The 25971-nt window shown below is 50.9% G+C and overlaps 3 protein-coding genes across 9 annotated transcripts in view; all 3 read right to left on the reverse strand.

Moving 5' to 3' along the window:
* The window catches only part of CDC42EP2 (CDC42 effector protein 2), a 111196-nt gene that overhangs the window by 76068 nt on the left and 9157 nt on the right, over positions 1–25971 (reverse strand). The gene's annotated exons all lie outside the window — the stretch shown is intronic.
* Positions 717–4567, reverse strand: TIGD3 (tigger transposable element derived 3). 3 transcript variants are annotated; one of them, XM_049713100.1, is made up of 3 exons: positions 3783–4567; positions 1447–2854; positions 717–1395 (listed from the first exon to the last, which is right to left on the reverse strand). In XM_049713100.1, the coding sequence occupies exons 2-3, from the start codon at positions 2836–2838 to the stop codon at positions 1372–1374; spliced, it is 1416 nt and encodes a 471-aa protein (XP_049569057.1). In that variant the 5' UTR covers positions 2839–2854; positions 3783–4567; the 3' UTR covers positions 717–1371. The 3 variants fall into 3 exon arrangements, with proteins under 3 accessions (XP_049569057.1, XP_049569056.1, XP_049569058.1); XM_049713099.1 differs by lacking the exon at positions 3783–4567 and having other exon boundaries at positions 1447–3776; XM_049713101.1 differs by lacking the exons at positions 717–1395; positions 3783–4567 and having other exon boundaries at positions 1414–3776.
* On the reverse strand, positions 6162–19699 carry DPF2 (double PHD fingers 2). Of its 5 annotated transcripts, XM_033416377.2 has the most exons (13): positions 19542–19659; positions 18626–18694; positions 14861–15021; positions 14374–14481; positions 13884–14047; positions 12943–13035; positions 12685–12763; positions 12137–12178; positions 10977–11114; positions 10721–10849; positions 10457–10569; positions 9500–9581; positions 6162–7465 (listed from the first exon to the last, which is right to left on the reverse strand). In XM_033416377.2, exons 2-13 carry the CDS (start codon positions 18682–18684, stop codon positions 7389–7391), a joined length of 1245 nt encoding a protein of 414 aa, XP_033272268.1. In that variant the 5' UTR covers positions 18685–18694; positions 19542–19659; the 3' UTR covers positions 6162–7388. The 5 variants fall into 5 exon arrangements, with proteins under 5 accessions (XP_033272268.1, XP_033272288.1, XP_033272295.1 ...); XM_033416397.2 differs by lacking the exon at positions 18626–18694 and having other exon boundaries at positions 19542–19699; XM_033416404.2 differs by lacking the exon at positions 12137–12178 and having other exon boundaries at positions 19542–19657.

Below are 25971 nucleotides of genomic sequence, written 5' to 3' on the forward strand. Positions count from 1 at the left end.
AACCCTTTGGGGGCGCCCCACCACCAGGCTTGGGGGGCTACAGGTGCCTCCAGCTCTCTGGGCCTCCCCGTGCTCTCTCGGGACGGCTGCCTCCTCGCCTGCCGCCCTTTTGCCAGGACTATGCTTCCCACTCCTCTGTCTGTCCTTCTGCTGTAGCTCAAAGCTCACCTCCTCCCGAGGCTCCCCAGGGCCACAGCACTGTGCACACGCCTTTATGACGACCCTTAATCACACTCCACTGTCACTGTCTGCAAGGTCCTGCCTGGCGGGGACACCATCTTCGCAAGCTTGTCACGCAGGAGGCCTTGCTGAAGAGATGTCGTGTAATGATCACATGAATGAAAAGAAAAAATGCATGGCTATTCCAAATCCTCTTTTGGCCACTCGGCTTGCAGGATCTTAGTTCTGTGACCAGGGAGCGAACCCAAGCCTCGCCCTCTCAGCAGTGAGAGTGCAGAGTCCTAACCACTGGACCACCAAGGAATTCCCCTGGCTCCTTTTTGTTCCCCTAGAATGTCCCTAGCTTGTCCCCTTCTTTCTCAGACACCACCCCTACCATGGCAATCTGAGAGAGAAATCAGAGCAGCAGAATGTCCTGGGCAATACTTGGGATCTGCCTGTTTGCCCATGAGGAGTCCCCACGTCCTGGGAGTCCCTCCTGCCAGGAGAGGCTCACTGCTGGTCATCCGCACACAGCTCGACAGCCGCGTTGCAGCGACCCCCAGCAATCAATTTAAAAATCTGAGGTGGGGCTTCCCTGGTGGCGCAGTGGTTGAAAGTCCGCCTGCCGATGCAGGGGACACGGGTTCGTGCCCCGGTCCGGGAGGATCCCACATGCCGCGGAGCGGCTGGGCCCGTGAGCCATGGCCGCTGAGCCTGCGCGTCCGGAGCCTGTGCTCCGCAACGGGAGAGGCCACAACAGTGAGAGGCCCGCGTACCGCAAAAAAAAAAAAAAAAAAAAAAAAAAAATCTGAGGTGAACGTTTTCACCCTTCTCCCGTGAAAATAACACCCTGGCCTCTTTTCTGATTAAAAACTTTATTTCCAGAAGCAGAACTGTTTTTAACGCAGAATTCAAGGGATCGGCCTGTCTGTAAAGCCCGAATTCCACCTTCCCAAGTCCCTGACTCCACAGCGGTTCAGAAACCATGCAGCCTAGCTTCTCTCCCTGACACCCCATCTTTAGACCCTCTTCTCAGGGCTTGGAGAACTTTCGCTCAGAGCTTAGACTTAGTCCCCCAACTTGTCTCCCTTCAACGCTTTTCACAAAAGCTCCATTTCCACGGGAAAGAGACCAGCCCCCAATCTGCCTTCTGAGCGAGGGCGTTTCCATGGGAAACAGGAGAGGAGGGGCTCCGGCTGGAAGGGCCCTTCACAGGCAGCAGAGTCGCTCCACCTCCTCCTCACAGGCTGGAAGGGCCCTTCACAGGCAGCAGAGTCGCTCCACCTCCTCCTCACAGGCGTAGAAATTTGCAAACAGCTCAGGGCCGCTGCCCTTGCACTCAATCCACCTCCTCAACGTGCCCAGAGCCCGGAGGGCGTCGGCTTTGGTGGGCAGGGGCTCCAAGACGTCCTCTCCACCCCCACCCTGGTCTTCGGTGCCCACCTCCTCTTTGCACACTCCAGACACAGGCTCCTCACCCTCCAGGTCCACAAAGCGGGAAAACTCCTCGAGGCTCAGCCCACCGGGGACGGGTGGCATCTCCGAGGCTTTGTGCGGGGCCAGGGCCGTTCTGCCTGGAGCCAGCCCTTCCTGAACAAAGCTGCTCACGATGAGCTGGAGAGGCACCTTGGCCCAGGCCGCCGCTGCCATGTGTAGAGCATCCAGCACTGTGATGCCTGCCCCGGCCTCAGCTAGCGATGTACCAGCCCTCTCGCTCTGGACGGCAGCCAGCTTGCCCAACAGACGGTGCCGGTAATGGGCCTTAAAGGCCTGGACCACGGAGCTGGGCAGGGAAGGCGTGGTGCTAGCAGCGGACAGAGGCAAGAGCTTCACGTGGCCGAGCCCGGGCAGGCCTGCCAACTCCTCCACCACTCGGGCAGCCAGCAGCAAGGCTACCTGTCGGCCCTGCCGCCCCATGTCCCGATCAAACTGTGCCAACCATTCTGACCAGGGGATGGCCAGGTCAGGGTGGTAGGAGGCGGGCAGGGCCTCACTGCTGACCCCAAAGAAGCATCTTGGGGCAGCCTGGAGCCCACTGACCAACACCCGCCGTTTCTCTGTGCCCCTGCTGTTGGCACACAACAGCACCTGTACCCGATCACACACACCCACTCTGCCGGGCACTGCCCGATATAGCAAGGGCACTTCAGCACACCCAAAAATGTCCTCTGGGGAGAAATCTTTAAGAGAAAGAGGCAGCTGGGCCTGGGGCGTGGGAGCTGGGGGAGGCAGCTCAGGGGTGAACGGAGACACCACTACATGGCGGGCCCCGAAGCCCACGTTGTTTCGGCGTTTCCAGCGGACCAGCCAGCCAATGCTGGGCACAAAGTCCTGGCCCATGATGTCGGCCAGCTCCTTGGCTTTGTGGAGCAGCATGGGCCCCGTCACCTCCCAGGCCTTGGCCTGGGCAATGTGGTACCAGCAGAGCAGAGCCTCATCGATCCCGCTGTACTTGGACTCCCGCTTGCGCTTGCGCTCCCGGTTGGCCGTGCCACTGCACCAGTCCGCCAGCAGCTTCTCCTTATTCTTGCAGATGCGGGAGATCTGGGGCTGGGAGACCTGGAAGCGCCGGGCCACCTCCGACTGGGACATCTTGGACTCATCCAGGAGTTCCAGCACCTGGATCTTCTCAGCCAGGGACAGGGCGTGAAGCTTCTTCTTGCTGCACAGCTCCATGGTGTCTCCACAGCACCTGTGTGGGGAGGAAACGGCGAGCGGGGGCAACGGTGGAGGCCACTCGTGTTGGGAGAGGAGGTCAGTAAGAAAAGAGACATATGAGGCTGGGAGATAGGCTGGTGTGGGGGAGAGGCCAGGGAAGACTGGACCAGCTGGAAGAGGGTGAGGGTACCCTGAGCGGGAGGTGAGAGGGCTGGGCTGAAAGGAAGGGAAATGGCCAGGCTGAGTGAGCAGTGGGGAGAAATGACAGAACAGAGCCCAGAGGAAGTGGCCCCCTGGTCAGAGGGAGAAGGGAGTCTGGGCTGGGGTTTGGGGGAGAGGGATGAATAGAGCCGAGGGGACAGCTGCAGAGGCAACAAAGGAGAGTGGACGGGCGAGGACAGGGGGCCTGGGGCTGAGTGGGGCAGGTGTAGGGATAATCAGAGCTGGCGGGAGGAATCCCTGAGAGGGGGAGGGGGTGGGGGGATGATGGCCTAGCCTGGATGTAGATGAAGATGTTCGGGGCAGGGTGGTGGAGTGAATGAACAGAATTGAGGTGACAGGTGTACAGACGACAAAGAGGGACGGATTGGGGGCTGAAGGAGCAAGTCTAATTTGGTGCTGGGTCCTGAGCAGGTAAGGCTGGGCCAGGGTCCTGCCTGGAGGGGGAGTAGGAGCACAAGGCCGAAAGGGCAGGTGCACAGGCGACGAAGGGCCAGAGAGGGGTTAGGAGGCCGCGGGCAGCGAGAGGGGCGGGGTGTCCTCAGCCGGGAGGGTCGTGGCCAGGGAGGGGTACCACGGCGCGGGGACGAGCGTCCGGGACCCAGGCAGGCCGGGAGTCGGGCTCCGCAACCCGGCCGGCCTCTCCCCACGGTGACCCGGGGTCCGTCGGCAGGGCGGACCCAGTTATCCGCCCGCCGGGCCTCCAGGCCTCCCCACCTCCCCGCCTCCCGCTCCGCACCCACCTCAGGCGCTCGTCCCGCGGCTCCCGCCCCGGCCCCGGCCCGGCTCGTGAGCCCCTATCCCGGCGGTTACGGGAGAGCAGGGGAGGGACGCGCGGAGCGGACAGAGGGGCTGCGCGGGTGGCGGGCGCGCGCACAGCAGGGCCCCGAGCGCGCCGCCCGCGCCGGGCCCTCTCCCGACAGGGAAGACCGCGGTCCGCAGTTCAGCTCCCACCGCCTCAGCCCCGCCCCGGCCCAGTTAGATTGGCCTTCGGTGGCGTCCATCCCGCCCCTGGCTAAGTCTCATTGGGCATCGCGAAAGTGGCGGGTCGCCGGGTCCCCCGGGGGACGGAGCTTCCAGTGCTAAGGGACGGCGAGGCGGATCCCGGACGCGGCGGGAGTCCTGGAGGCGCCGCCAGCCTCAGGCGTCCCGGCCCTCGGGGCCTGACGAGACTCTGGGCAGCGTGAACGCCGGAGGTCTTCCTAGCCGTGACCCTAGGCAGCTTCCTCATCTGCCAAACAGGTCTAATACCCCTCATTGAGTGTTTTTTTAAAGAATGGAAGGTTTTAAGCTACGCAAAACATGTTACCATGGACAGCACGGGCCTCACGTCTATCAGCCCGGCTACAATAAACTACTTGCTTGGGGCCAGTTCTGGTTTAGGGTGAGAAAAGGCTAATTTTCTTTTTTTTTTTGGCCATGCCACGCAGCATGCGGGATCTTAATTCCCCAACCAAGGATTGAACCCGTGCCCCGGCATTGGAAGTGTGGAGTCCTAACCACTGGACAGCTAGGGAAGTCCCAAAGACTAATTTTTATTTAGTTTTTTTTCTTTTCTTTTTTTTTTTCCCTCCCGTTGTGGAGCACAGGCTCCGGACGCGCAGCCTCAGCGGCCATGGCTCACGGGCCCAGCCGCTCCGCGGCATGTGGGATCTTCCCGGACCGGGGCACGAACCCGTGTCCCCTGCATCGGCAGGCGGACTCTCAACCCCTGCGCCACCAGGGAAGCCCCAAGATTTAATATTATTCCCTTCCTTGGTAGCCTTCAGTTCTTTGCAATCAAATATAGACTTTCTAACCTGGGGTCTAGTGCTCCCCATTCAGATCTAGCCTCCTTTCCTCTCCCTTTACAGCTCTGATTGGAAGGCTGGGGCCACAGATGAGTCTGCTTTCTCATAGGCTTCCCTTCCCATCCCAATCCTGACCCCTCTTCCATCCTTCTGTATGCCATCCTAAATCCACCGCCTGCAAACTTTCCAAATTTCCTCTTATGCCTGTTAGTGCTCTCATCAGCATCCTCATTTCTTACATTTTCCTTTTATCTGTTCTCGCCTTAGACCACTGAACCACCAAGGATCATTTCATTGCTTTCCTCCCTCTGCTCCAGGCCTACTTCCATGTAAAGGCATGAGGATGGGGGCTGTGCTGTCCCTAACAGTTCCCAAACTAGAGCACCCTGCTTACTTAACTGAACACAAGGGCCCAGGCCACACCTTTCAGTAGGAAACAGTGGCTTTCAGACTGTCCCAGAAAACCTTAAAGATACTTCAGGGGGTTCATAACTGATTCAAATCTTTAAAACTTCTGCAGGAAAAGGAAACTCCTTTTTGCGCACGTATATATGCCTGGGGGAAGGCTGCAGCGCTGCGCTATGGGCTGAGTTCATGCACACTGCATACAATGAAAGTACGTCAGCCAAGCAAGGCTGAGGTATCTCTCTGCTCATGTTCATTACTCGTGCAGAAAGGTTTCATGTGTTTCACTGTGATGTCATTAATTTTCCTGTCATTATAATCAAGCTTCTGGACCTATTTTTAAGTATCTGAAATCGCCAGGTCAGCTGTTACAAACCTGTCACCACTTGCATATACAAATCCAGCAGAATTTCCTCCAAACCAACAAAAATACAGAAATAAACAGGATTTTAAAGTTATTTTTTAACCCAAATTTTGTATTAATCAAAACTTCATTGTTCTTTATAAAAAAATTGTTATCTAATTTACATAAGAAATTAAACAAATACCCAATTTTATATCAACTTAATCTATTGAGCTTAAGCAAAAATTTTAATTGGGGGTAAAAGCTATGCTTCAAAACATTTAAAAGCCACTGTCCTGGGCTTCCCTGGTGGCACAGTGGTTGAGAGTTCGCCTGCCGATGCAGCGGATGCGGGTTTGTGCCCCGGTCCGGGAAGATCCCACATGTCGCAGAGCGGCTGGGCCCGTGAGCCATGGCTGCTGAGCCTGCGCGTCTGGAGCCTGTGCTCCGCAACGGGAGAGGCCACAACAGTGAGAGGCCCGCATACCGCAAAAAAAAAGCCACTGTCCTAAGGAAGAAAGATTTAGGATGAAGTGGCCTTAACCAGGAAAGGGAGTTTGGAGATAAACAATCCAGCAGAGGGCTCTGTGTAAAAATGTTTATTTGTACTAATGCTTAGTATACAGGAACTAAAGAAAGAAAAAAAAAAAAATACACCTCAACTCCAAAGTGACAGTGAATTAGGGCCTTCCCACAGCCAAGGGGAAGGACACTCCAGGGTGTCCTGGCATGGACTGTCCCCGCCCCACTACTTAATGTGTCACCAGGCAGAAAACTGAAGAATCAGGGTGCGAAGACCTTACCAGCTGCTAGCGAGTGTGCCAGGGAAGAAAGGGATGTCTATGTGGCTTCCCCACCACCCAGGAGCCAGGATACACAGAGCAGGAGGCAGAGGCTCCCAATTCAGTTAAGGGCAGGAGCTGAATGCCCAGGTCCAGGAAGAACTAAAAGGGGATTTCGGAGGTAGGCTTTTTCATCGAGTTAAAAAACAGGCACATTGTCCAACATCTCCCTGTGGCCCCCAAGCTGCTGGCCTGGCCCCCTAATGCTTCCCCTCTCCCCACAAAACCAAAGGGAATGAGGAGGGGAGGCAGAAGACAGGAAATAACAAGGGTGGGGAATGCTTCAGTCACTAGAGACCAGGGCCTGTGACAGTGAGCCAGGCAAGCACAAGGAACAATCAGGTGAAGCTGCTCCTCCCCCTGGGGTGGAGTGGTGGGAATGGGATAGAGCCAGGAGGGTGACCAAGAGCATCCTGGCTCAGGCAAAGGATCCTGGGTAGCAGGAACTGAGAGCCGCAGAGAGCCACTCTGGGGGAAGGAGGCTGTGAGGCTAAGCAGCACAGAGGGCACCGGAAGCTTCTTGCAAGCTTGCTCAGTTCTCACTCCCAGCTGCTCTGGCAGAGGCCCCAGCCTGGCTCACCTCCAGGGGAAGGGAAAACCCTGGGGACCAGAGTGGAGGCAGAACTGAGAGAAGTGAGCTGCTCTCCCACTCTTTCTCGGAGGACACGGTTTGAACGCTGTGAATACCAGGGCCGGGGCCCAAGGCAGACAGAGTGAATGCACTTCATGGAGAACAGTGAGAAGCTGGGCCCACAGGTATGCCTTGGGGCAGTGTGATGCTCCGTTCTCCCTGAGGGCCTGGGGCCAGAGGCGGTCAGAGCTGCCACCTCAGCTTGCTGCTGCCAAAGGCAGGTTGGCACGACCTCCCCGAGGTTCTCTGGACTTGTGAAAGAGATTAGGAAGGGAAGGTGGGTATGAAACACAGGAGAGAAACAGCCCTAGATGTATGGGGGATCGGGGGTGGCCACATCAAGAGGAGTTCTGATTCTGGTAGATGGAAGCTTTCTCCTTCAGCAGGTCCAGACACAAGTGGCAGCTCCAACTTCCTGCAGAGAAGCATAACGGGGTTAGGAGGGGCCCCGCACAATCCTCATCTGCTGTTCTTCTACTCCCCATACCTCACCTCCAGTAGCAGGATTAGCTACAGGCAGGATGGGAGATGTTCTGCAGTAGCAAAGTTTCACAGTTATCCTGAGCAGGGAGGAACTCTAGGCCTTCAAATATCATGAAAAATAATTCTCAATGGAGATATAAGAAATAATCGCCTACAGGCCTATTTCAGAATATAGATGCCCAGGCCCTCTTAGTGATTCTTTAGAATCACTAAAGAGGACCTGGGTAGATATAACTTTTTTAAAGCTTTAAAAAGCTTTAAACTTGTGATTACAGAAGAACCACACTTCATTCTCATGGCCCCAAAGGTTAGAATAAAGATCATGAATAGAGGCTCTAGAGAAACCAATATTGATTCCACATAAGACAGCTTTCTGTGAAGACCACGGAAAGATGAGAAGGGCTCCCCACCGTCACTAGGTGCCTGAGAGAGGCTGAGGACCCAATCAGAGGAAAGGGGGCCAACTGTGATGACCCAACTTGTTGTGACCCAAGTCTGGTTTCATAGAAAAACAGGAAATAATGTCCCTTATGAGAAAAATAACTAGCTCATACCTTGTTTATTAATATTTGCTATGGTTGGATTCTTCTATGCTTTTTTTTTTTTTGAGAAAGAAAATTAGCCCTTTATGCCTTGAAGTTATAAGCATAATTGTACATATGTGTATTCGAACATTATTCTGGGGGAAAGAATCCACAGCTTTTATCAGCTCTTCAGAGATACGTGACTCTCAAAAAGGTAAGATCCTTTCTGACCCAAAGGTAAACACGCAGCAGTTGATGAGCTTTTCTGTAAGTAGCCGGAGAGCGCTAACTACTTGAGGCTTTGTGAGCCGCATACAGTCTCAGCCATATCTTTTTTTTTAAAAAAAACTCTCTTTAAAAAATGTAAAAGTCATTTTTAGCTTGTGAGCTATATACACTAGCTGCAGCTATGTTTGGCCAGAGGGTCACAGTTTGCAAACCCCTGACCTAGAGCCTAGACCATCTGATGGCTCTACGGGGCCCCCCCGCGAGCTGCCTGCAACCCTCCACTACCTCAGTGTCTGACAGCACGTCATTAGGAAAGCCTTTCTACAGTTAATGTAGAATTGTGCCTGTGAACTGGTATTTTATGGTTAAAAACCCCAAAAGCACACTACTTCTCCTCAAACGTGGCATGACAGATGAAGCTTATAAACGCGGGATGACAGATGAAAAAGCCGAGTGCTCCCCTGCAGCTGCGGCAGGACCCTCAGACTTTGTTAGTGGCCCCCTTCTCTAGGGGGGGACAGCAGTCTGACCTACACTACAAGTCAGCCCACATGACAGTGAGCTACCTTCTCTTGCCTGTAATGCTGGCCCACATCCTTTGTCACAGTAACAGCTACTAGGCATTCGTGTCCTCCTGAGTAAGCTTCTGAATTTCTATAAAGGAGGGGCTTCGGCACAGACACCTGGCTGGAAGAGGACTTGCGGCGAGGCAGCCACTTTTTGGTGTCACCACTGGTTTTGTCAAAGACCTTCCATAAACCTGAAGCATCGTTAAGCACTGCTGGAGGGCCAGAGTGACCCACTCAGGCTCCAGGTTCAACTCCCTCCCCCACACTGGCAGAAACAAACGCTCACATCTGTCGAGAATGGAGTGCTAAAACTAGTCTCGCGTCAGACAAACTACGAACTGAGTTTCTTAGACTTGTTGGAGGAAAACAAATCTCTCCTTCTGGTAATTATTCTCTGCTCAGCATCTGTTTTCTCTCAGGCTGTCGATTTTCTGTGTTTGTAAATGTTATCTGGTGGTAATGTACAAACATTAAAGCCTCAAAGTTGCAATGCTAGGAAAGCACTCTGAACTGAGTGAAGGCAATGTGCCTACTCCCTAATCTGAAAGAATGTATCACTGATACGAGAACTCACTTAACCGTACAGGCGATTTTCCAAGTTACTAATAAAATACTTGTTCTGAGTAAGAGATCAGGGAAACCTACCTTCAGGAGGCTCAGACATAGACGGGGTGAGACAATACATGTGGTAGCCACGATCGCAGTCATCACAGAAGAGCAGCTGGTCCTAGAGAAGGCAAGATGGAAGAGGAAGGGGGGAGGTGAATGACTAATGGGCCTCAGTTGGGCTGCTGAGGACAGGTAGGAAGGAGGGCTTCTGCAGACACGACTGCTAATTCCAGGAGGGGCAGGATAGATGGCAGTAAGAACAGACATGGGACCCTCTGGACAGAAAATCACTGCTGTCCACTTCCACCCAGACAGAGTCACTACTGTCATCCCACCTGGACGCCACCAGCCGCCTAACGGATCTCATGGCCTCCACATTGTTCCCTCCCAATCTGTCCTCCACAGAGCAGCCAGAGTTACCTTTTTAAGACGTAAGACAAACCACATCACTCCTGATTAGACTCTCGGAGCTGATGGCACCTGCCTTCCAGCCTCATCTTTTACCTGCTCTCCCACTGCAGGAGGGCTCCAGCCGGCCACAGGGGCCTCAATCCACCCAGTGTGTCCGCCTTTAGGCCTTTTTGCTGGCTACTCTTTCCTGGGAATACTCTCTCCCCAAATCTTGAACTGTTTCCTTTGTATCATCCAAACCTCAACACCAACACCACCTCCTCAGAAAAGGTGTCTCTATCTGAATCAGTTATCCAGTTACTCTCTGCCACATTACTGCTTTCACCTTCTTCATGGAAGAGCATAAAAACGTCACCCACTTCCTTGCTTATTGCTTGTTCCCGCAAGAACGTAAACCCCATGAAAGCAGGGACCTTGTTTGCCTTTAGCGTGCTTATTGCCTAAAACAGTGTCTGACACCAAGTCGGTACTCAGTGAACACCTGCCCAACAAATCAAAGTTCCCACGGGTGGAAAGTACAGTAGAAGCTGAGCAGAAGCGTGCTGGGGGCGGGGGTGGGACGGGACGGGATGACACACGCACATCGTTCTCGGAGGTGCCACAGATGTTGCAGCACTTGCACTCGATGCACTGCCAGCGGTAGGTCTTCACGGCTGCCATCATCACGGGGGTGAACTGGAGGCAGGACGGATGCCCTGTGGGGGGAGCGAGTGAAACAGGCAGCCGGAGGTCGGGGAGAAGCGAGGTGACCTGGGTGACTGTGACAGCCGCTGGATGCTGGCAAGCCACGAGCCCCTCGGGGACTGGGTGCCGGCTAGGGCTGCCCTGGCCCTGGGTTGGAGGTACCTGAGCGGCCACAGTCAGAACAGGACACCAGCTCCTCGGGCTGTCCTGTCTTCTTGTTGATCTTGGAGTCCCCCAGGCAGAAGTCACAGTAGTTGTTGGGCAGGGCCAATCCATCGGGACCCTTCTTGGCTACAGGGAGAAAGGGAAGAACTTTCATGATACCCATGTGGGCCTCTGGGTCTCTCAACATCCCTGCAGGGAGGGCTTTTCATAACCAGGCCGACGCCTGTTTGCCCCGCCTCTGACAGCAGCTTACATTTCTGCTCCTCGGACCTCTGGGAGACCGGGGTGGGTGGCTGCGAGTCTTCCTTGTCCTCGCCCTCCTCCTCAGCCAGGTGGGAGTGGGCATAGTGGTAACTGAGGCCTGGTCGGTTCTTGTAACGTTTTCCACAAACTAAGCGCGGAGAAGATTGCAGAGAAAGGTGTCAGGATCCCAGAGTGCCACATCCCTGCCCCTCTAAGCTGTGGGCTCCACCTGAGGCAGAGGTAATCACCCCCATCAGCTCTGCTCAGGGACAGGCCTTTAGTGAGTGACAGCCGCCTCCCCGTGGCCAGGAACATCAGGCCTGGGGCTCTCCAGCTTCCATGGCTCTTCTCCCTACTAAACTCCAGCCCACGGCCACCTCTACTCCTCCACGTAGGCTGTCTGGGAGGCTGAGCCCTTGCCCCATCACTGCCTGCCCTGGGAATAGTCTGGGGAGCTCCAGGTCAGGAGGGAGAGGAAATTTCTATAGTCTTGCAATATGGCAGGAAGGAGGAAAGGTAGCAGAGACTCCAAACTTTTTTACCTCTCAGTAAATGAAGGAGGCTTACGCTACTCCATATATAACATAGCCCATCTCTGCCCAAATAAAGGAGCTAGGGGGTGGATCTCCTGGGGATAACCTACCAACTGAGTCTGCTGGGGTAGCTGTCTCCCAAAGAAACTCAAAGACACTCCCACATCAGTGCCCTGCCCGACCCCCCACCCCCCAACCAGCAAGGGAAGCAGATCCCCACGAGGCATCTCGCAGTTCTGAGCAGTGATACCAAGAAGAGCAGGGGGCAGCAGGAAAGGAACAGGGAAGGGATGGGAGGAGGGGGTGGCGGGATGGTGGGGAACGTTAGCGGACCACTATGTGTCTGTTCTGGGGAAGGGGGAGCAGAGGGATCTGTTTGTAACGGGTTCCTTATAATGCTTCTGAAGCCACCCCATGCAGTGGGCCCGAGCAGCCCTAGGAGCAACTCTGTGGGAGACAAGCAGTGGTAAAGGCAGCTTCCAGGACCGTGAGGAGCGGAGCACACAGAAGGCCCATTGCTCCTGTCCCCATGCCATTCCAGAGACTTTACAACTAGCATCACAGATGATAGGCAGGAACAAGGGAGGAGGGAAAAAGGGATAGGAAAACCAAAAGTCTGAAAAGTTGAGAGAGCTACCTCTCTGGGGCGCTTTCGAGGTATGCTTTTGTTTGAAACTATCTGAAAGACAGAAAGAAAAGTCATGAGAAGAAGGCCTTGGTACACTTGAGACAGGTGCGGCAGCAGCAGGAAAGCGGAGCAAACGAGAGAGAAACCCCAGCGGTGATGGTGCTCCCAGGGTGGAGGGACAGAAGTGGGCAAGAGAGAGAAAAGGGGGAGAGAGCACAGACATTGAAAAAGTCAGTGTTGGACTCCTGGGGCCCTGACTTGACTGGGGCCAGCAGACCTGGATGCCACCTACTTGAGGCCAACCCTGCCTGCTGTGTGTGCCCCTCACGGGTACCCCCACCCCGAGGACGGCAATCTCCCCCAGAGCATGCAGGGCTCACCCACTGTGTAGCGGAGGCCAGGGCCTCTCAGGGATCTCAGAGGGAACCAGGCAGCAGGCAGGACAAGAGTCCAGGCTTGTTTTACCACTTTGAACAAGGACACAACCTCCCCTCCTCTCATCTCCTGAGGAGCTGGGTCCAAGGCAAGGACTACCCACCCACTCGTGAGGCACTCACTGTCACAGGCATAGGGTTTATCTCGATCCTCCAGGATGGAAGCGTCCAGCTTCTTACGGGCACTGCCCACACCTTTACCCTGTGAAGAAGAGCAAAAAAAAGCCCTTAATAAGGTGTCTAGGCCTGAGGAGTTAGACTCTCCCGGAAGCTGGCTGCTCATCTCACTCAAGAGGGAAAATGGCAACAACGAGCAATAAAACAGTGGGACTCTGCAGGCTACCTGAGCCCCCAGGCTGCAGGCAGCACTTGGCCCCTCACCTTGGACTTCCCCTTGCCCCGACGCTTGGGAGTGTCTTCTTCATAGTCCTCATCATCGAGGTCATCCAGGAAGTCATCCGGTTCTAGGATCCGCTGAGTGGACAGGAAGATTAGGATGGGCAGAAATAAGGAACATCCAAAAGCTCCCGCATGATGGGACTGGCCGAGGCCGCCCAGAACCTCCTCTGTGACCTGGCCCCTCCGCTCCAGCCTCACTCCTCACTGCTGTTCTTTCAGTGCTTTGGGCTCTCCTTCCTCTGCGCCTCTCTTCATGTTGCTCCCCTAGCCTGGAATGACTTTCCCATCATCTCCAAGTGGCTAAATCAAACCCCGTGTTTTCATAAAACTTTCCCTGATACCCCAAGTAGCTGTGGCCTCTCCTCCCTCCGATCTGCCACCTTAGGTGCGTGTTAGTGGTGGTTCCCTTCCGACACCTCACTTCCCAGATTTAAATTAGAGCCTTCCTGCTTGCTTGGGTGGCCTGGTGGGAAGTTTTTTTTTTTTTTCCACTGATCTGCTGCAGCCTCCCTATATGTGAAATGGGCAACAATACCTATTTCATAAGGTTGTAGAGACTGGAGAAGATGATGGAAAAGCACTTAGCACAGTGCCTGGCATATTTTTAGCTCTTATTATTTTTATGTACAGTTTTATCTTCCTTGTTGGCAGAGACCAGGTCTGCATCACCCATGTAACCCCAGGCACCAAAAAACTTTGGTGGCAACAGAAGATGAACGAGAGTCTGTAGTTAGAAGGAAAGGAGCAGCAAAGACTGGAAGGTAACAATGAAGTTCTCATTATGAAATGGAGCAGGAACAGAAGTCCAGGTGGCTGCCTCCAGCCCCACAGCTTCTACTTCTATTCTGATTACTGGGTGGCCTCTGATGAAGAGGAGACTGATTTCCATCAAAGTTCCCTTAACCACAGTGTTAATCTTGTACCTTCCGTGCTCGACTGTTCGTCACAGGAAACTCGCCCAGGCTGTCATCATCAACTCGGGGATCCGGGGCGCCTCGCTTCTCCAGCGGGTCGGTGCGCAACAGAGCCTCTAAACTACTGCCGTCCTGAGAGATCAGCCCCTCCTTCTTCAGGGTCTGGTCTGTGTCTGCAGGCAAGGCCAGGAGGAGGCGAGGCTCAGAAGGGCGGAAAGCAGACCTCTCCGGGTGTATACAGTGCTAGATCAGCCACTAGCCAGTCACTGTCTTCTGGTCTCTGGCTGCCCAGGAACCAAGACACTGTGGTTCACTTGGCACCATAACTTATCTGTTTACCTGTCTCTTCTATTCGACTGAGTTCTTTACAGAAGGAATCGCATCTCATTCATTTTAGCGTCTTTAGGATCTAGCATTGGGCCTGGTACGTAACAGGTGATTGGCAGGCCTCCTGCTACACAGCAGGCTATGCCCCTGCTCAGGGAGGAGTGTGCTTTACCTGGTTTAATAGTTGGGAAAGAAAGTCTTGGATCCTCAGGAGGGTGGGCTCGCCGCTTTTTCCGCCAGCGCCGGGCAGGGTAGGAGTACAGCTGCCCAGAGGCCAATCCTGTGGAAGGGAAAAAGAGAGAGAAGTCAAGACCTAACCCTAGAAAATAATACCAAACACTTTCTGCATGAGTAGGCCCTGACTGAGTTCTAGAGCAAGGGAGGAATATGGACAGTGAGGGCCTGGGGACGGGGTGCGGATAAGAAAAACAGATGTAAGCTCAGAGGCCTTGGCTAACACATAGCTCTCCAGGAGCCCAAGAAGAGCTTCAGCAGTGCAGCCTGCAGAAAACAAAGATGCTTCATCCTCCCTGGGCTTCTAATCATGGGAAGACTATAGTCATCCAGGGGTGGAAAGCAGTAAGGAAAACCCTTTCAGCTGGCTCATCACCTAAGATGAGGACGCTTCTTCCTCCTTGTGCTCCTGAGTGGACCCTCACCTGGACCCCGGTGTCGCTTTTCCATCCAGATATAACAGTTGCTCTGTGCTACTCCGGTCTGTGAGTCCAAGAAAGGCAGGCGCACGCTGCGCTCAGCACAGAGGCGGGCGTTGTAATTGTGACACTGCTCCATTGCATCTTTGTAATACTGCTCCCCAAGGCTGCAGGAAAGACAAAGATCAGGTGTGTGCGTGTGTGTGTGTGTGTGCGCGCGCGTGCGTGTGTGTGTGTGTGTGTGTGTGCGCGCGTGCGTGCGTGCGTGCGTGTGTGGGGCTGGTGCTGAGCTATCCCTTTCACTTGCCATCTGCTTCTCTAGAAGGCTCAAGGGACTTGGAGAGTGTCACTCTGCTTTCATTTGCTACCATTTCTGCCTCACGGGACACCAAGCCCCTTCACTAAGTCATTATGAGGAAAGGTACTTTACAAATAAATTACCGTCAGGAACACAGGATTTCATCATGTGTCTAATCGGACCTTAGTCTAACCCACAAAGAGGGGAAGAAAATAATGTTCATTCTGTGCCTCTCAAGAGTATAACCCTGTGCTAGCCAAGATGCTATTTCTCTTAACCCTCAGGATTCTGAGAAGCAGAGGTTAGCTCCTTTTTACAAATGAGAAAAGAATTCAAAAAGGTCTGGGAGACTTATGAAACTATATTTAGCAAACTCTATACTAACTCTATCTATACAATGAAATTCTACTTAGCCATAAAAAAAAAAAGGAAACTCTTCGTGTACTAACATTAAACAATCTCCAAGACAACTAGAAAAAAAAAGGTACAGGGCTGAGCAGTGTTATAGGATGCCACCATTTATGTAGCCAATTGGTGGAAAAGAAACTGTAGGCCTCCAAGGAGAAAAACCAGGTGACTAGGGGACTTTCTCCTATGTGCCATTTTATATCTTCTGAACCTTAAACTAGGTGTTTAGCCAACTAATTCTATATACTAATTTTACAATAAATGGAAAACATCAGAAAATACTTGGACACTCTCGAAGCCTACTTTCTACTGAGTACCATTACACTGATACAAAACCTGTTTGCTCAAAGGCCTATCCTAGGACATTCTCCATTCTCCATTCTCACACCATCAAATTTTTTAGGAAAGAAACTTCTTGGACTCAAAAGATTCAATTTGAAATCTGATTTTTTAAAGTGCTTTAAAAAGCTGCAAAACTGCACAGTGCCAGGAGTTATCTGGTTCTAAGAAGCATGTATGGGCTTCCCTGGTGGTGCAGTGGTTAAGAATCCACCGGCCAATGCAGGGGACACGGGTTTGATCCCTGGTCTGGGAAGATCCCACATGCCACAGAGCAACTAAGCCTGTGCGCCACAACTACTAAGCCTGCGCTCTAGAGCCCGTGAGCCACAACTACTGAAGCCCGTGCACCTAGAGCCCGTGCTCTGCAACAAGAGAAGCCACCGCAATGAGAAGCCCGCACACTGCAACAAAGAGTAGCCCCAGCTCACCACAACTAGAGAAAGCCCACGCACAGCAACGAAGATCCAATGCAGCCAAAAATAAAAGTAAATAAATTAAGAAGCATGTATATAGAACCAATCTTGTTCTCATGCTTCAGGGTTTAACAAGTACTTTAGTATGGGAACTTTAACTATATTCACATTTATATATCCAATCAATCTCAAAATAAACAAAATGAGGGCAGAGATGATTTCTTTCCCACAATATCCTCAGTACCCACGATGGTGTCTGAAGCATCTTGACTAAGGAGTAAAAAGACCTGGCTTGGCTGCAAGTCACCACATAAATGTGGACATTTAATCAGCCTACATGGACCTCAGGTTCCTATGCTATTGACTGGGGAGGCTGAACTAGATAAGCTCTGACATATTCTACAAGAGGGAGACTCCTAGCAAAAGAAGCTGAACCGAGGTCTTCTGTTGTTTATGTCCATAACTCAAGCTACAGCAACAAACCCTTCTCTGGAATCTGAGGGGGGCTTTCACTGGGCAGCCACAATAGACCCCTTAGGCACAGCTTAGCACATTCCCAGCAGCTGAAAAAGACACGCACTGCACACACATCTTGTGACACCACAAGACAGCCTGGCTTAATTCAACCGCCGTAATGACTGTAATTTGAGGTAGGCATGAATCCTGTATTGGACAGTAGAGCGAAGGGAACAGGTTCATATTTGCTCGCCTTTAGGAGGCAGCCATGTCCTCACTAAACAGAGGAAAACTGGATAAACAAGGCTGAGTGCAGCAGCTCCTTTGTTTCCACTGATGAGAATTGACACTGACACTGTAAGTCAAATGGAAGGAAGGGCTAGACAGGCTGAGAGCTGCAAAGTCAGAACAAGGAAGCTGGAAACAGCTGGGGGGGATGGATGAGAGATGTTCTATCAGAGCTCTTGAGAGTTAAGTGGGATTTCGGAAGGTGGGGCAAACTGCCTCGTGAGTAAGAGAGCTGAGAATGAAACACCAGTTGGAGGAAGAGAGGATCTGACGAGGACAGAGCAAGAGAGAATGAGAGAGATCTCTTAAGAATCTAAGGCTCCTATTTCAAGAAATTTCAAGGTAACATCATTCTCCAGATCTCGTTACCTAACTCAGAGGATTTCAAAACCAGTCAGCAACCATAGCTATTTTATACCATTATTTTGCCCTAGTAAGACCCCTTAAAGATCGTTTCAATTCTGACACCACATTTGGGAGGGACAGAAAATTTATAAACAGGGAAATTCTTCTCCCAGAACAAGGTGCAAGTCAGAAAAGATGAGCTAGTAGTCCTGACCTCGATGTATAACCTCAGCTGTCAGAAGACTAGGCACACCATGGTCAAGAGAAGCGCCAGAAAAGCACCTCTTTCCAGGATGAGAATATGGTACAGGAAGCCGGCAAGTCCCTTCTTAAAGGGCAAGTTCTGTAGGGAAATGTATTAACTGTGGTCCACAGCTCTCTACAGCTAGAACTGAGGAGGAGAAAGGTGGTTTCTCATTACTGGTGTTCAGGAACCAGTGGCTGGTGACCCTCACGATCTCTACAGTTCTTTAAAGAGAAATAAGTCATGCTCTACTTAAATGGCCAAACCCTCATTTCTAACATCACACAAAAGGGTCGCTACCCCTATTTCCCCGATGAAAGTCTTCCAACATAAAGAATCTCACTACGTATAACTCTTAAACCTAGGCTAGTCTGACATTCCCCCAGTACAGTAAGGTTTCCAAAGTAGAAGCTTAGATTCTTTTTCGAGAAGCATGAAACCTGTGTCAAACCTCCCCTTACAATGGGACAGGGGGAGTCAACAAAGAGAAAGGGAGGGAAACAAAGAAAGAACATCTGAGTCAGGAAGGATAACTATATAAGGATCAACAGCATCATTCCTAAATTGAGGGAAATGTCAGCTTGAAGAGAGAGCTGGGGAAACTGGAGTGGGCAGATCAGAGAGAAAGATAATAGCGTTGGGAGGAGGGGTGGCTGAAAGAGGCAGCAGGATGGAGCTGAAAGCAAGTTAAAAAAAAACAACAACCCACAAGAGGAGAAGGAGAAGGCACTTAGCTTAATGGAAGTGGGAAAGCATTCTCAAAGAAAAGGCTCCAGGCAGGGGGAGGGAGAGAAGCAAATGTACCCTTAAAAAGGGCTCTTGGGAAGAGTGGGGCTCAGCCCACCGCAAAGACAGATGAGAAGCTGCGAGTCCTTTAGAAGAGTTCCCAAACCTTTACCTTGTCATTCAGTCAAAATCCAAAACTAGACACCCAGACAGCTCTCAATTTTCCTACCTCTGCAGCCAGCCAAACTTACCCATCAAAGGAGCTTGCTGTATTCGCCCACGGGGGGCATGAACCCATTGCAAAATTCATTCAGATTCTTCTGCAGGGAGGAGGCTGGGTTACATCAAGTCCCAAGGCATCTTTAACTCACAGCTAACAGGCCATTCTCCATTTACCCAACAACCATTAACTTTAACCTTGCTCGAAATCTGCCTAGCCCAAGAGTACTGCACAGCGAAGACGGACGGCCTAGATGCCCCTCTGGGCGGCAGGGCGGCCTGGACCGCGTCCGTCCAATGCCCGCTTTTGGATGGCTGGGATTGGGCGGCGCAAAGGCCCTATTCCCTGAAGTTCTTTCCCTCTGTATCTGCTCCTCAACAAATTCTTCCCAAGAATATTTTTGGTCTCGGGTACCTGATACTCAAGGACCACCCGCCGCCCCCTCCGCCACCCGGAACATCACGGGGCTGTTTAGAATAAAACAGCCCAGAGTGCTTAACAGCGCCAGGGCTGCCGAGCCCGCTCCTCCAGGGCCGGTTGCGTGCAGCCGATGAGAAGGGGTCGGCGGCCGGGCCACTCCCGGGTCCGCCCTCTGCCCGGCTCCCCCGGACTGAGACGTCTCGGGAGCGAACACGGGACCGTCTCTCGTACGCAACAAGGGCGCCATACTCTGGAAACCCTCAGCATGAAGGCAGCGCCCAGACCGCATAGCCCCACAGGGAGGCTGCCCGTTAGGGGCTCCTGTGGGCCACCCTCAGGGCCTCCACAAGTTTCCAAAGAAGCGCAACGTCTTCTCTGGAGTCTCCTGTTGCCCTCCCCACTAGGAGTCGCAACAATGCCTTCCCGGGCACGTCCTTCTCTCCGCCTCGTCCCTTCCCATGCCGCCCCCTGCTCCCAGGCCCCTTACAAGACCTCCCGGCCTAGGAGAGATCGAAACGACCACTCACAGCTTCACTACATTTTCCACCACAGCCGCCATCTTCCCGGCTCCTCTCCCTCAGGCCTAGAGGCCCGGAGCCCGCAGCGCGCAGGCGCTGGGGCCGCACGGGGAACCAATTTCCTCGTCCTTCTGCGCAGGCGCCGCCCGTGCGCGCGCGCCCGAGAGCGAGCGACGGAGTACGAGATACTTGCGGTTCTCCTGGGCCATGGAGACGAGGGACGAATGCGCAGGCGCGACGGAGACGGGCGCGCGTCCCGAGACTCTGGCTCCAGTTCTCCCTCTTCCACCTGGTGGAGTGGGAGGAGAGAGAGAGCGTCTGGGCCCGTCCAAAAATGAGAAGGTGAGAGGTTGGGGAGAACTGGCAGGCCCAGAGGTGGCCTAGATAGAGTTCATGCGTCCTGCTACCTCGCCGACCTTTCTTTAACCTCATGGTTAACCCTTTACCCTCACTTACAGGCCAGGGGTTGGTGGGTACTCGAAGGTAAGAGGAGTGAACAGTCCACTTGGGCTGCCAAACATGTGCCCATTTTAGGGAGGGCGAAGTTAACTCCCAGAACCTGGCAGATCTTTGACCTGAATATTGGGGGTCTGACAGAAGTTCCCCCACCTTCCTGCCACCATATCAAGCCACCAACTTAATTGATGCCCGCCTCTTCTCCCTTGCTTCCTACTCCCAAGCTCGTAACCTCCATGAAGAACTTCCCTCCTGCAACTATCTTCTGTACCATTCATTTCTCCTTCACTATTGAATCACGCAAATTCATCTACAAATACGACTTTGAAAAAAATCAGAGCCCTTCCTTAAGCCCATGCTGCTTTTGATTGTCACCCCATTTCTTTTCACCCTATAAAAACACATATTCTGTTTATACTCCATATCTCTGTTGACTTATTTCCAAGTCTCTTTCTGCCCAGTTTAATGGGGATTTTGTTCCCCCAGTTCATTGAAACATCTTCTAACAAAGACACCACGACCTCCATTTCAACAGATTTAGAGATTTCCTCTCTGTCCTTATCAGCCTATCAACCCCCATGACACCACTGACCATTCCCTTCTTTTTCAAACTCTTCTCCAGGTCTCTGAGACATGCACTCTTCTGGCTGTCCCCCTATCACACTGGCACACCTTCACAAAGAGGCTGTCCTATGCTATCACAGAGGCTCACCTTCAACCTCTTTTGCTGGCTCTCCATCCTCTCTTCCGCCTGTAACTGTCAGAGCCACCAGGGCTTGGTCTTTGGTCCTGGTAATATATCTTATTTCAGCAATTCTAAGATGCACCTATTCCCCGCCCCACCCCCATTTTAATATTTCAGAATCAGGACACATCTTACCATCACTGTGCCTTAAAATCATGTTTGGCAGATGAGAGTTGAGAGGTATTTTCATTGCCTACCTTGCACAAACTTGCAGAATAGGCATCAGCGGCTTGGAAGGACACCCAGCAACAATCCTGGTGCACTCTTGTACCCCCAAATGATTGTGGGTATCACAGGTGACTCCAAAGCAGGAGTCAAAAGTATGCATTACAGCCTGAATGTTTGTGACCCCCAAATGCATATATTAAAGCCCTACCCCCAGTGTGATAGTATTTGGAGGTGGGGTCTTTGGGAGGTTATTAGATTTAGAGGAGGTCTGAGGGTGGGGCCCTCATGATGGGATTAGTGCCCTAATTAGAAAAGGAATCCAGAAATATCTCTCTCCATGAGGAAAGGCCATGTAAGGACACAGCAAGAAGGCAGACGTCTACAAACCAGGAAGTGGACTTCCACCAAGAATCAAATCTGCTGGCACCTTGATCTTGGACTTCCCAGCCTCCAGAACTGAGAAGTTAATGTCTGTTGTCTGTGGTACTTTGTTACAGCAGCCTGAACTGTCTAAGACAGTGTGCGAGCCCTGAAGCTGAGTGCACACATACCCCATGACTGAGCAATTCTGTCCGTGGATACATATATGGGAAAGCCTGTATGAGAATGCTCACAACAGCATTAATTGTAATAGCCTCAAACTGGAGCATCCCAAATGCCCACAGTGCTAGAGTGGATTAAACAACATTGAAAAGAACAAACTATTGCTACACAACAACACGAATGAATCTCAAAAAACTTAATATTTGAATAAAAGAAACCAATTTTGAAAGAGGACATATCGTATGATTCCATTTATATCAAGTTATGTAAACAGACACACTAACCTATGGGGATAGAATTCAGGAAAGTGGTTCCCTGTGGAAGATAATAACAAGGAGTGGGGGGCACTAGGTGCCTAGTAATGTTCCTTTTCTTCATCTGGGTTACACAGGTTTATTCACTTTGTAAAAATTCATTGACCTACACAAGATTTGTGCACTTCTCTGTAGGTATGTCTCAATAAAAAATTTTAAATAAAAAATATTAGAAATGATAAGTAGGCTAGTTCTCTATTATTGGAAAGGCAGTTTATGAGCGCAGCACCAATGGCTTTTGATTCTTTTAGGATTCTTTTAAGAAATATTCCATCACTGAATAACAGATACTCCCTATGCTCTGAACCAGTGACCGATATATATATATAGTGTTACTCTTACAGACAGGAACCAAGCAGTGGAAGTCGGGGTGCAGCCTCTTGCAAGCTCAACTAATGACTCTTTTGCAAAATGTTTGTTTTCTGTTTCTGCCGCTCAGGGCTCTGGCTGATCTAGAGCCTTTAGGACCCAATGAAGGAATGCTTCCACCAGGGGGCACAAAAATGTTTTCTCTAAATTAGGATCTGAGACTGCCAGTGGGCTATTTTGAGTTCCACCTGCCACTGGGCAAAGTAAAAAGTGGGTACCATTGTTGGCTGGGGTGACTGATTTTAATTCTCTAGGGTAAATGGGATTGCTGTTACCCAGTGGGGGCAGGGAGAAATATAAACAAAACCCAGGGGATCTGCTTAATATTATGTTCAGTGATGGGAATACCCTGACAATCCAGTGGTTAGGACTTGGCGCTTTTACTGTGAGGGCCCGGGTTCGATCCCTGGTGGGGGAACTAGGATCCCGCAAGCTGCGAGACCAAAAAAAAAAAAAAAAAAAAAAAATTACAGTCAGGGAGACAGGCTCCTGATTGGGTAGTTTTCAAAAAATTATTTTCTGGGGCTTCCCTGGTGGCAGAGTGGTTGAGAGTCTGCTTGCTAATGCAGGGGACACGGGTTCGTGCCCCAGTCCAGGAGGATCCCACATGCCGCGGAGCGGCTGGGCCCGTGAGCCATGGCCGCTGAGCCTGCGTGTCCGGAGCCTGTGCTCCGCAACGGGAGAGGCCACAACAGTGAGAGGCCCGCGGACCGCAAAAAAAAAAAAAAAAAAAATTATCTTCTTTCTTTCTTTATTTTTGGCTGCGTTGGGTCTTCGTTGCTGCGTGCGGGCTTTCTCTAGTTGCAGAGAGCAGGGACTACTCTTCGTTGCGGTGTGTGGGCTCTAGGCACGTGGGCTTCAGTAGTTGTGGCTCACGGGCTCAGTAGTTGTGGCTCGGGGGCTGTAGAGCACAGCCTCAGTAGCTGTCGTTCATGGACTTAGTTGCTCTGCAGCATGTGGGATCTTCCCAGACCAGGGCTCAAACCTGTGTCCCCGCATTGGCAGGCAGATTCTTAACCACTGCACCACCAGGGAAGCCCACCTGATTTGGTATTTAATTCCAACCTTCCCACTGAATACAAACTAAAGAAAACAGAGGAAGTGAAAAAAAACTTAAAAGCATTGACAAGCTAGTAGTATAGTGACGAATTCCTGAGCTGACATTTAAGAGGTTGAAGCCCAGAGCTGTAAGCCCAGAATTCAAGGCAATTTTTGTCCTGGGGACATTTACTGATCTGGAAGATATAACTGTGAAGCTAAGCTGTTGTTTGGTGGTCTTTGGTGGGGAAGGTCAAAATCAAAACCCAGAGCCTGCCCAAGGTAGAAGTCAGATACCCTACTACCAATACATGCCCACTTTAAGATGGGATCCTAACTTCTGTGGACTAGTAGTCCAGAATCATATTATCCAGGTGGTCCAGGGAAGCTCAAGCCTTGAACTTGGATTAAGTGGACCCATCCTTATAATGCCTCTAGTCACCTAGCAGAAGGAAGCATATTTGGGACCAAGCACTATCCTTTCTGAAAGAACGTACTGTCATCCAAGGCCTCAAATTATTTCTAAAAACACTTTTTCAGATACAATATCCAGCTCTTAGTCAAAGATAATCAAACACACAAAGAAACAAGAAACCTTGCACAAGAACTGACTGCAGGGCTTCCCTGATAGTGCAGTGGTTAAGAATCTGCCTGCCAACGCAAGGGACACGGGTTTGAACCCCAGTCCAGGAAGATCCCACATGCGGCGGAGCAACTAAACCCATGTGCCACAGCTACTGAGCCTGTGCTCTAGAGCCCGGGCTCTGCAACAAGAGAAGCCACCACGATGAGAAGCCCATGCACCGCAACAAAGAGTAGCCCCTGTTCACAGCAACTAGAGAAAGCCCACACGCAGCAATGAAGACCCAACACAGCTAAAAATAAATAAAATTAAGAAAGAAAGAAAAAACTGATTGCAAACAGTATAAAGCACAGATTGACCCATACAGATTTAAGATGCTGGAATTATCTGATACCGACCATAACATAACACTGCTTATTGTGTTTAAAGAAGATAAAGACAAGTGTAAAAATATCTGCAGGCAACACATTTCTATTAAGAAGTGTCACAACAGAATTTTTAAAGAACCACATAGAACTCGTCCAACTGAAAAATACCAACACCAAAATTAAGAACACAATAAATTGCTGAAAAAGCGAATAGGCACTGCTGAAGAGAGAATGAGTGAACTACAGGGTACACAGGAAGACATTGTCTCGTCCTTAATACAGCATGGGAGACAAAAGAAAAGAAAGTACAGAATTAGACTAGAAACATAGAGGATATATAGAGAGATCTAAGATGCATTTAACTGGAGCCCCAGAGGGTGAGGAGAAAGAAAGGGGGTAGAGGCAATATTTAAAGAGAACGTGATCAATAATTTTCCAAAAATGATGAAATACACGAATTCACACGTTGCAGAAGCCAAATAAGGCCCAAGCAAGCTAAAGAAAGACAATGGAAATAAATACTGAAGTGTCCTGACGTCTGCAACTTACTTTCAGAAGGTCAGGAAGAAAGTTTTTATATTAAAAAGATAGAGCAAATGAGGCAAAATGGTAATAACTGGGTGTACACTGTACCATCCTTCTAATATTTCTGTGGGTTGGAAATGCTCCAAAATAAAAAGTTTCGGGGAAGTGTCTATACAGGGAAATCCTCCAAGAACTCAAATTCTTTAAAAAAGAAGATTTAGGACATGTCACCTGGTAAAGAACCCTGAACAGGCAAGATGCAGGTTGAAGGCAAAGGTATCAAGAACTGGGTAGTGAAGAAGGGAGGTTACTCACACCAGACAAAGCTTTGTTGTAGAAAAGTCTACATATATTTCTTTTATTGCTGTGTCCAGTGTATTTTTTATATATTTTAATTCTCCCATTCTTCTCTCTTTCTCTCCACTCTTGTGTATAGGGTATATTGGTGGTAATTAACTTTACAGTGTAGTTTGTAGTTTGCAAAATATCGAGATGGGCTGGTAAAGGAATTGCAGGGGGAATGGACATCATCTCGAAATCCTGGACTTGCAAGTGGATGTGGTCATTGACAAGATTGTGAGTTGTCTCCCTTTGGGAAATGAGTGAATGTATTTTGGACAGAAAGAGGCATAGATGTATTATACCATGTATGTTTTATATAATACATATAAATATATGTATATATATTATATATATATAATAATACCTATGATATTTTTAAGAGTAAATACTAGAATAAGGACATGCATGGACGTTGGACATCTAAAACAGTGGACTGTAGGGATATTTGTCTTTTTTTTTTTTTTTTTGGCTGTGCGATGAGGCTTGCGGGATGTTAGTTCTCTGACCGGGGATTGAACCTGGGCCCACAGCAGTGAAAGCGCAGAGTCCTAACCACTGGACCACCAGGGAATTCCCGTGGCATATTTGTCATTTTTTTGGCTGTCCAACGACAACTTGTCCTCCTATTTGTGGGAGGTGGTATCTGTAGGATATGTATAGCACTATCCAAGTTGAAGAGGGAAAGTCCTTCACTCCGCCTCTGGCTACCTTGGTGAAGCAGGTATCCCGAGTTTAGTCTGATGCTTCAGTTTCGCCATCTAGTCCCCTTTCTCCACCCAGACATGCCAACCCTGAGTGGTTTCCCAGGGTCCTTGGCCTGATGCCTGATGTAAGGTAGGTGGGGAGCACTGCCAGGGGAACCGGGACAAGAATGTCCCTCTTTCATGGCCACTCTGTCCTCACCTCAGGTCCAAGCTGAGGTGCCTTCGTCCAGCTGGGTGAAGCTATAAGGAAGCTGTCCTTTTTCTTGTCTTCCCCTCCTGGGCAG

This window comes from Orcinus orca, chromosome 8 (genome assembly GCF_937001465.1).
Source record: "Orcinus orca chromosome 8, mOrcOrc1.1, whole genome shotgun sequence".
NCBI lineage: Eukaryota > Metazoa > Chordata > Mammalia > Artiodactyla > Delphinidae > Orcinus > Orcinus orca.

What these genes read in the sequence shown, in the direction of transcription:
- TIGD3 (XM_049713100.1), bottom strand. Translation starts at nt 2,838, where the DNA reads ATGGAGCTGTGCAGCAAGAAGAAGCTTCACGCCCTGTCCCTGGCTGAG. An exon ending in TCTACGCCTGTGAGGAGGAG is followed by an intron (nt 1,396 to 1,446) that starts GTGGAGCGACTC and finishes TGTGAGGAGGAG; the next exon opens with GTGGAGCGACTCTGCTGCCT.
- DPF2 (XM_033416377.2), bottom strand. Translation starts at nt 18,684, where the DNA reads ATGAATTTTGCAATGGGTTCATGCCCCCCGTGGGCGAATACAGCAAGC. An exon ending in ACAGCAAGCTCCTTTGATGG is followed by an intron (nt 15,022 to 18,625) that starts GTAAGTTTGGCT and finishes TCTTTCCTGCAG; the next exon opens with CCTTGGGGAGCAGTATTACA. An exon ending in AAAGCGACACCGGGGTCCAG is followed by an intron (nt 14,482 to 14,860) that starts GTGAGGGTCCAC and finishes TCCCTTCCACAG; the next exon opens with GATTGGCCTCTGGGCAGCTG.